Here is a 10,130-nt window from a genome sequence, read left to right on the forward strand (position 1 = left end):
AGAGCAGGGAGGTGGGAGGGGCAGAGAGAGGGGAGAGAGAATCTGAAACAGACTCACCACTCAGCGCAGAGCCCAACACGAGGTTCCATCTCACCACTCTGAGACTGTGACCTGAGCCAAAATCAAGAGTCGGACGCTTAGCCAACTGAGCCATTCAAGTGCCCCCCCTTTTTAAATAGTAACTTTATTGAAATACAGTTCACATACCTTAAGATTTACCTTTTTAAGTTTATGATTTAGTAGTTGTTAGTATACTCACAGAGTTGTGTGACCATCACCGCTACATCTCATCTTAGAATATTTCCCTTGCCTCCAACAGAGACTCTGCACCCTTTTAGCAGTCACTTCCCATTTTCCCTCTCCCCAGCCCCTGAAACCACTCATCTAAGATTTTGAAGGACTGCCAAACTGTTTTCAAAAGCAGGTGCCCCGCTCTACATTCCCACCCTCAATGTAGAAGAGTTCCAGTGACTCCACATCCCCACCAACACTTGTTACTGTCTATAATTTCTTACCACAGCCACGCTGGCAGATATGACATGATCATCTCATTGAGGTTTTGGTGTGCATTTCCTTAATGACTAACGATACTGAGCATCTTTTCATGTGCTGATTGATGACTTCCTGTGGTGTGTCTTGGTCTATAACAGAAGAAATGTTTTAGAGACAGGTCTATTCAAATCCTTTGCTTATTTTTTTAATCAGCTTACTTACATTTTTATTGTTGAATTGTAAGAGTTCTTTATATATTCTGGACACCAGTCCCTTATCTAATACACAATTTGCAAATATTCTTTCCCATTCTGTGGGTTGTCATGTCACTTTCTTGGTGGTGGTTTCTTGAAGCACAGAATTTTTGTTTTGATTAAGTCCCAGTTCATCAAGGTTATTTTTCCTTTTTGTTGCCTGTGCTCAGAGCCCAAACTCTTGACTCCTCCGCCATGAAACTCTGCCATGGAGTGGCTGACTTTTCCTCTTTCTGCCGCCCATGTACATACAGCCCATGCCTTTGGTGACCTCAGAGGAAAACACGGGGGCTGAGGCAGGGGCTAGCTGTGGTGACAGAGAGATGTTAGAAGCTGGATGCAGGGTCAGGAAATGCTCTGGGAGGTCCCAGACAGGGGTGAGGGTGAGCATGCCGGGTGGGACTGGAGAGAAGCTTTAGAGAATGCAGGATGTCAGCAGCTGCAAGGGCCAATGAGGGGTGGTTGTGGGGAGCTTTGGGAGAAAGTGTGTCATGTACCTCAGAAGCACCTACGGGTCCTGGTGCCTGGCCGTACTGGAAGGACTTGGCTAACAGTTCCACTTGGAGCCACAGGGTCTGAGTCGAATCCCAGCATCTCACTGACGAGGTGACAGCTTAGGTCAGTTACTTCACTTCTCAGTTCCCACTTCTGGAAAATGAGGACGATGGTATCCTCTTACCTCCTCGGGTGACCGGAAGGGCTAAATGGATGGATATAAAATGCTCAGGCCAGTGGCTTATTGACAGTAAACATGACACATGACAGCTGGTGACATGCTTACATGAGGAATCTAGAAAGGTCACTTGGGCCAATACAAAGAGTTTTTTTCACTCTTTCTCCTATAACTTATATGCCTGCTTCTTGAAACTCCAAACCCAGAGTTGTCAATAGAGACCAAGGGGAAGCCCCAGAAGCTAGCAGGGCTGGGAGGATGACAGTAACGATGGCAGAAACGCTGAGTTGCGACAGGCACGGCGTAGTGGAGAACACAGACTTGTAGGCCGGTGCTTTTTGCCCTTCCATGAGCACATGAATCATCTGAGCTTATTAAAATGCAGTGAGACTACGGGTGAAACTGAGAATCCACAGTTCTGATAATCAGCCCAGGAGATCCGAGGGCTACTGGTCCTCGGACCACACTTTGAGTAATGAAGAGCTGAAAAGCCCGAGTTCTGATCCAAGCTAGGCCACCTTGAGGCCTCAGAACCCAGGATCTAGAAGATGGGCCCAGTATGTCTTTACTGTGCAGGTGTTCTCAGAAGGCTAAGGGACAAGAGATCTGGGAAGGCACTTTGGAAAATGTGTGGGTACTGTGCATCTCACTTTCTGGATCATAAATGAGAAATGGAGCCCCAGAGAGATGGGAGGATGCTGGGTCCTTGCACGCCCCCATTAACTTGGTCCTCCTGAAGGGGCCTCCTCCCCTTAGCTCCTTGCCATACTGAGACCCATCCAATGACACAGGGCGAGAGGGAGGACAGAGGTGCACAGGTGGCCATGGTCTCTGTTGTTTCCCACAGGTACTGTGCTCTCAGACATCATCCAGAAGTACTTCTTCTCCCCAACACTCTTCCGAGTCATCCGCCTGGCCCGAATCGGTCGCATCCTCAGGCTGATCCGAGGGGCCAAGGGGATCCGCACGCTGCTCTTTGCCCTCATGATGTCCCTGCCTGCCCTCTTCAACATAGGGCTGCTGCTCTTCCTCGTCATGTTCATCTACTCCATCTTCGGCATGGCCAACTTTGCTTATGTCAAATGGGAGGCTGGCATTGACGACATGTTCAACTTCCAGACCTTTGCCAACAGCATGCTGTGCCTCTTCCAGATCACCACGTCAGCCGGCTGGGATGGCCTCCTCAGCCCTATCCTCAACACAGGACCCCCTTACTGTGACCCCAATCTGCCCAACAGTAATGGCTCCCGGGGCAACTGTGGGAGTCCGGCCGTAGGCATCCTCTTCTTTACCACATACATCATCATCTCCTTCCTCATTGTGGTCAACATGTACATCGCTATCATCCTAGAGAACTTCAGCGTGGCCACGGAGGAGAGCACCGAGCCTCTGAGTGAGGATGACTTTGACATGTTCTATGAGATCTGGGAGAAGTTCGACCCAGAGGCCACCCAGTTCATCGAGTATTCGGCCCTGTCTGACTTTGCCGATGCCCTGTCTGAGCCGCTGCGCATCGCCAAGCCCAACCAGATAAACCTCATCAATATGGATCTGCCCATGGTGAGCGGGGACCGGATCCACTGCATGGACATCCTCTTTGCCTTCACCAAGAGGGTCCTGGGTGAGTCTGGGGAGATGGATGCCCTGAAGATCCAGATGGAGGAGAAGTTCATGGCGGCTAACCCGTCCAAGATCTCCTACGAGCCCATCACCACCACACTCCGGCGCAAGCACGAAGAGGTGTCAGCCACAATCATCCAGCGGGCCTTCCGGAGGCATCTGCTGCAGCGCTCCATGAAGCACGCCTCCTTCCTCTTCCGCCAGCAGACGGGCAGCAGCGGCCTCTCTGATGAGGATGCCCCTGAGCAAGAGGGCCTCATTGCCTACATGATGAACAAGAACTTCTCCCAGCGCTTCGGCCCACCCTCCAGCTCCTCCATCTCCTCCACATCCTTCCCGCCCTCCTATGACAGCGTCACCAGGGCCACCAGTGATAACCCCCAGGTGCGGGTGTCTGACTACAGCCGCAGCGAGGATCTCGCGGACTTCCCCCCGTCCCCAGACAGGGACCGCGAGTCCATCGTGTGAGTGGCAACCCGGCGGTCCAGGATGCACCGGGGGCGCAGCCTGTTGCTTCGCAGCTCACGTGACTGCGACCACAAGCCAGCATCTGCTGGGCCTTCCTTGCTTCGGGCTCGGGGTGTGAGCAATGAGCCTCGGCCCCACGGCTCGACAAGGCAGAGTTCGGTGGCGCCCACGCTGACAGCCAGAAGCAAGTGGCCAAGCTGACCATTCAGGGTGGCCTGACACTGGAGGCCCTGCCCACGCCGGTGGCCGGGGCCAGTCAGGCCACATCCTGGGGCTCTGAAAAGCTCTACCATCTCAGTTGCTGAGAAGAAACACAAAACTGAGACTGTAGATGTTGTGAATGGGCTTTCATAAATTTATTATATTTGATATTTTTTTACTTGAGCGAAGAACTAATGTTTTTTCCATGGACATCGGCAGCAGTTCACACTGCCTTTTCTTAACTCCCAACGAGAGTGTCTGTGAAGCTGCCGGAACTTTCTTCTCAATGCAAAAGTACAACCCAGTGTGGCTCCCACAGGCCCTCACAGCCCCGGGGCCGGAAGGGGTTCCCCTGCTGCGTGGGCTGTGGCACCGGAGGCGCTGAACCCCACTCCTCCCCCAGTGTCTGCACAGAGTCCAAACAGAGGCCAGACACCGACCACACGCAGCCCAAGCTCCCCTCACCCGAGCCTCAGGCAGAAGGGTTCTTGTCAGTGGGGGCTCACTCTGGCCTTCCCTTGTCCCCAGGGTCCTGTTTGCCCCCTGTGTTTTTATGCAGGCCATACTGGGGTCATTTCTACAAAAATACAAAGCTTCCAGAAGAGAGTAACCGGAGTCCCAGGGCTGGTCCTAGGCGCTGACGTTGCCTTTTCTTCCCAGGAGAACCTGGCCTTCTGTGTGAGTATTAACATTAAAGGGAAGGGCACGAGGAAACCAGCCCCAAGCTTGGCCTGGCCCCCAGCTTGTCCTTGCTCCTGAACCTGGCAGACCCCGCCGCACAGGCCAGGGAGAGAAGTCTGAGCCCCGTGCCACGAGGGCTAAGAAGCTGAACAGCCCTCCACCGTGGGACCCCAGCGCATCTGAAGAATGGAATCTGTTGTCATGACCGGAGCTCTCTTTCCAGACCTTTCTGCCTCTCACCATGTGTGTGGGGGGGTGAGGGGGAGTGGAGGGGAGGACTCCTGTGTGGTGCCCAGCAACTCTCCAGACAGAGTGGGGAGGGCAGCGTGGGCCCTGTACCGGGAAGGAGCCTTGGGAGGGTCAGACACTTCCCTGCCCTGGGAGGGGAATGGACTGTGGGCAACCTTGGGAAAGGGAGCCATGTGGCCCCGGAGCAGCCCCTCTGGGCTCAGCCTGGGGTCCCGGAGGCACCAGCCACAGGCAACCTGGGGCAGGGTCCAGGCCCTCCACAGGTCTCGGGAGAAGGCCTTTTCAGGGAAAAATACTTTTTCTAGTCCAGTTACCCCCAGGGCTTCTTGAGCTGCTGACAATCCTATTTAGCATATGCAAATCTTTAAATGCAGAGACCTGTCTCCCTGAGAGTGACAGTGTTGGCTGGTGGAGACTGAGCAGGCAGGGGCTCAGCTGCTCGCCCATCCCAGCTCTCCAGCAGAGCCGACACCCACCTCTGGGCAGCCCCGGAAGCTGGAAACGCTGCTCCTCACCTACCTCGCCGAGCTGTCAGAGGGCTGGACGTTCATGAGCTCGTGGCAGTGCCGAGGGGGCATTGCTGGCGAGTCAAGTATTACGTTTCTTTCTGTTGCCCCGAGTTCCCTTGGTGGCTACCCTAGCCCCCGTCCCCCCACCCACCCCAGTGATCTCTCTTCTCCCGTGTTTCCCCTGAGTCCAGTGCGGGATGTGGTTTTGACCATACCAGACACACTTCTCCGAGTGGAAATCTTATTTTTGTAGCTCTTTGTGCTTTGCTCTCAAGGCTCGGAGCGGTGTGTGCCCCTCCCTGGCACTCGGCGCCCACTGCAGGGGCGGGAACACGGTTTGGGAGTGCAGGCCTGCTGGCTGCCCAGGTGGCCGGAAGGGGGCTGTGGCTTCGAGTGTGTGTGGGTGTGTGTGTGTGTAAGGCCTGGGAGCCCTGACACAGGTGCCCAGGGCTGTGGCTGAGGCTGGATAAGCTAGGCCTGACTCCTTAGCTTTTAGCGTGGCTCTCATTTTCTTTTTCCCAGAATGGCACGATGACCAGTAAGAGGGAAGAGGGTAGAAAAAGGAGGGAGCATCAAGTGCCAGCTGTTGTCTGAGCTAACTGAGCACTTCTCACCAAACTCTGTGTATAAATAAGATACATATTTTTAAAACAAACCAATAAATGGCTTACATGACCTGGCCTGGGCTCTGTTCTTGTGATTTGACAAGGGCGGCGGCAGAGGCCCACCGAGCCTAAGAGGAGATCTCCCCCTGAAACCAGCCAGGGAGACGGTGGTGGTGCGGGGACAGGGGCAGGATAAGACCCCGAGAACCACGTGGGACTTCCCCTCATTTTCCAAGGAGAACAGATGGGAGCGTGGCTGGTCTAGGAAAAGTGGGGATACCTGAGGCCTGCCTTCCAGGAACCCTCATCTGGAGCACTGTGGAGGGCGAGGGCTGCCATTTGAGGCTTCCATAATGGAGAAGGTTGGGAAGAGTGAGGCCACAGAGAACAGCCAGATGGTCTGTGAGTTAACACAGGTGGACCTGTGGCGCCTTCCTCTGGCTCCTCACTGCTGCCCCAGTGCCCCAGCGCCCCACCAAAAGTGCTCCACAGCCAGCAGAGGCCTCCTTCTGGCTGGCTCTCTGTCCTATCTCATGGGTCCACTCCATGGCCTCTGACTCAGCAGACATCTGCCCCCTCTGGGGGTGTTGTCCAGGCTTTCTTCCAGGCTCTGGCATTGCCTCCTTCAGGGGACACATCCTCTGGGATCTGACTGATCTTGGGCCCTGCTTCCAGGAAGAGAGAGCAGGAAACACCCTCTGCCCCTCCCCACTACACCCCCCTCCTGCAGCCACGCTTAGAGTGGAGCCTTGATATGGAGCCCAGTTGCTACCACTGCACCCCAGCCTGGCACGTCCAGCTGCTTCCTGGGACACCAGCATGGCTTTCAAGCCCAGCCACCCAACACTGGCCTGGTCTGTCTCAGCCTGAGTCCCACAGTGGCCATCTTCAACTGCAGAATCCTCCTCACTGCCTGGCCAGCCCAGGCCCTACTGGCCTGCCTTGTCTGCATCTTTCACTCCTGCTGTAAGGGACTCAGAGGCTTTCCTTCTTTCCTTTCCTTTCCCCTCAGCTACCAGAGTGATTTCATCCAAGATGGCTGCCTCCTGGATGAAACCCTTTGCTGGCTTCCTATTGCCTTGGGATCCAGGCAAGCGGTACCTGGGCCTCCAGCCCCACCAGCCTCCGTGACCATCTCTTTCTCCAACCCTCAGGGACCCAGGCTCTTCCTCAAGACCCTACCAGCGGCTGTTCCCTGCACTAGGAACACACTGGCCTCCTCTCCACTCAACCCAGGGGCCTCATCTTAACGTCACCTCCTCTGGGAGCCTTCCCTGACCACCCAGCTCCCTTCCCCATCACCTGCCCCCACTCTAGGTACTGCCCTTGTCACAGCACTGAATACCACTATTGCAAACACCTGCAAAGCCCATTTTATTCCATTTTATTCAGCAGACACAATCTTGCCCTGACCCTGGATGAAAACAGGGCTGACCCTGAGGCCAATTCCATGGCCATTCAGTTCCGTCTTGGACAAAAGAGCAGCCTGCAGCCACGCTGTAAATATGATCTTAGCCAGGGCCCAAAACTGCCCATCCCATGGACAGAGACAGGGTGGCTGTGCTGCTCCTCCTCCCCACCAGCAAAGGTACTCCTTGCTGAGCCTTCTCCCTACGGTTTCCTCAGCCCAGGTGTGCTCTCTTCCAGGGACCCCTGAGACCCCTTCCTTTGCCCATCATGGGCACCCTTGAGTCCAGCCACAGTCTCTTCCTCCACGCCCTGTGACAGCCCCCCCACCCCAGGCGGCTCTCCTGTGGTGGCACACAACGGTCCCTCTCAGCCACCTGCCACCTCTGGTCCAGGAGAAGCACTCAGAGTATCTGCCCCCAGACACACATACACACACATGCTGGGGTGCGACCATGCCCAACCATAGCCTGTTTCACAGCCGCCACCAGAGCAGGGGGCCCACAGCTCCCCTCTACATCCCATGCAGTCAGGTCTCATCACCTGTCCACCTGAGCTTCCCGAGACCCAGTGAGGCCCCATCCTCCTTGTCTCCAACATGTCAAAGCTCTCCAAGAAGGACCCCGTGGACCTGGGGAAGAGCTTCGCATACCCGACATGGGCCCACACCAATGGAAAGCCACACGGGGTCCTGGAAAAAACAAGTGATAGTTCTTCCCAAAGAAACCCTCCCACAGCTCCCCTCAGCCCTCCACTTTCTTGGGCCCCTTTTTATATTCTTGATGTGACTGTGAGGTCCCAACATGCAGTACCACTTCCCTTGAAAACCATCTGCATATGAGAGACATGGGGTTTGGGACCCTGAAAGCCTTGGTGTTGGTCCCTTGGTCAAAAGTGGGGCAGAAGCAGGCCACCCTCACCTCTGTTTAAACATCTTTCCCCAACCAGACAGAGGTTTTTCAGAGGGCAGGCCATACCCCAGTGTTGTGGGCTATCAGCAACTGTTGTAAAAAATGTCAGAATTTGAAACAGCAGCATATCCTATGCAGTAAGGGTGAATGTTGTCATGTGAAACCACTGTTTCAGAGAGATATATATTTTGGGTGGGCACCCACATGAACAGAGGGAGTGATGGAAATGTGCTTCCCATCACAAGAAAGCAGCCTGAAGACTGGGTTCATGGCTGGTCTCGTCACCCTGCACGCGGGACCTAGCTCGGGAGCGGGCATGGCAGGAGCCCCGCACGTGTTGATGGAGGGAGAAAGGTCGGGCCCCCCACCCTAAGCTGGGAAGGGTCAACCTCCTCTCTGGCAAGCTCTAGGACACGATGGCTCGGTCTGGGCCCAGGCTGCGGCTTCCCCATCATTCTCGAAGCCCAGGCTTGGCATCTGGGGTTCCTGATCTCCTTATGCAGGGTCTGCCCCAGCTGCCTGAAGTGGACCTTCGCTTGGCATTGCACAGGGCAGGCTCCTCTGGAGGGAGGCCCAAGTGGGGCCACAGCTGTCATCAGGCCGCCGTAGTGTAAGGCTGGGGTCCAGGCAACGAGTGGCTCTGAGGGACGGATGCCGGCTCCTGTGTCAGAGGGAAGGCATGTGGCCCAGAGAGCTCAACCCTTGGCAGGGAGAGAAATGCTCCTGGTTGGACGTCAGCTCTCACCCTGGGGCCATGGCTTTGGCAGCCACCCTGCCCCGTGCCAATGGCTCCCCCGCCCTCGGCCCCAGCAGCCACGAGACTCGAGCCCTGGTGTCCGGAGGCTAGGAGGGCGGGAGGCATGGAGACGGAACTGGGACAGAGCTGGCACAGCAGCCGCTGGCTCAGGGAGGCCGCAGCATTGTGTCCCTGGGCAAGCACCGTGTCCCTGCAGCGGAGGCTGCTGGCACCTGGCCCTGAGTGCCCCTGGAGCAGGTTAGTGGGACCCTTTGCTGAATTCACCTGTTCCTCTCCTGTGCTTGATTCCTTCATGGCCTCTGCATTCCCTGCCCCTTTCTCATAGGCAGTCCCACCTGCCGCTCTGGGTTCCCCTGGCAGGTCAGGCATGGGGCTGTCTGACATCCTCACCTACATGGAGACACGGGCAGATTCACACACACACGTGCATACTTGCGGCGCTGTAAGCTGGGTCTCCACTCTGGGGCCAGCGGTGTGACATCAGGAAGATGCCTGAAATGCCAGGGATGAACCTTAGGCTTCCTGTCCCAACATCCCCTGGACCAGGGACCTCAGGACATTCCCAGGACAGAGATAGGCAGACAGGCCAGAGAGGGTGGCCAAGGGACTTTGTTTCAAAACTATGCTCAAAGGTGGCTGACACGGCCAAGTTCTGTCTGGGGACCCCAGGAGGACCACAGTGGCCCTGCCAGAAGCACCACTCTCTTGCAGGTGTGCCAAGTCAGCCTGAACATCAGGGGTGGGGGCTGGGCCAGTTGGAGCCCAGCACGTATAATGACCACCCTGACAAGCACTTCCTCCTATGCCAGCTCACGGGGCTGGCATCCCCGGGCAGCTGCCAGGCACCTGCTACCGGAGAGAAAATCCCCATCATCCCAGCCCTTGTGGAGAGACGAACTGGCTCAGATTCCAGAAAGACATGCAAGTGAAACAGAGCCCTCCTCCCCGGATGTGGGCTGGCCGCAGGCGGTATGTCCTGTCCTCCATCCCTGCTCCGTGCCCAGCCTCTGTGGGCAGAGCCTCGGGGAGCAGGATTTTAGGTGCAGCCAGCCAGGGCTCTGAGCTTGCCTCCAGCATTTGTTCTTGGAGGAGCCGTATCTCCTGGGGGACCATCTGTCTGCCACTCACCCTCTCAGCTGTACCCCCTCTTCCCAGAAAGCCAGGCATGGGGCTGTGGGAAGGGCTGCGGGCCAGCTGAGGGCTGGGAGGGTTGACCAATATATGAGGCTGGCTTCACTGAGATAATTGGGCCTCCTGTATCCTGTATCAATCCATCACATTTATAGTCTTCTCTCCAGACAGG

General features: G+C 56.0%; 1 protein-coding gene across 5 annotated transcripts in view; it reads left to right on the top strand.

Annotated features, from left to right (window-relative positions):
* The window catches only part of SCN5A (sodium voltage-gated channel alpha subunit 5), a 94,607-nt gene extending 88,785 nt beyond the window's left edge, over window positions 1-5,822 (top strand). For 4 of the 5 annotated variants that reach the window (XM_059162056.1, XM_059162058.1, XM_059162055.1 and 1 more), the window contains one exon: window positions 2,267-5,822. In XM_059162056.1, coding sequence (XP_059018039.1) covers window positions 2,267-3,507 — 1,241 coding nt within the window. In that variant the 3' untranslated portion in view covers window positions 3,508-5,822. The remainder of the gene's footprint in view (window positions 1-2,266) is intronic. The other variant, XR_009350841.1, reaches the window with a different exon arrangement.
* The last annotated feature ends 4,308 nt before the right edge of the window (window positions 5,823-10,130 follow it).

Source organism: Mustela lutreola, chromosome 2 (genome assembly GCF_030435805.1).
Source record: "Mustela lutreola isolate mMusLut2 chromosome 2, mMusLut2.pri, whole genome shotgun sequence".
NCBI classification, from domain to species: Eukaryota; Metazoa; Chordata; class Mammalia; order Carnivora; family Mustelidae; genus Mustela; species Mustela lutreola.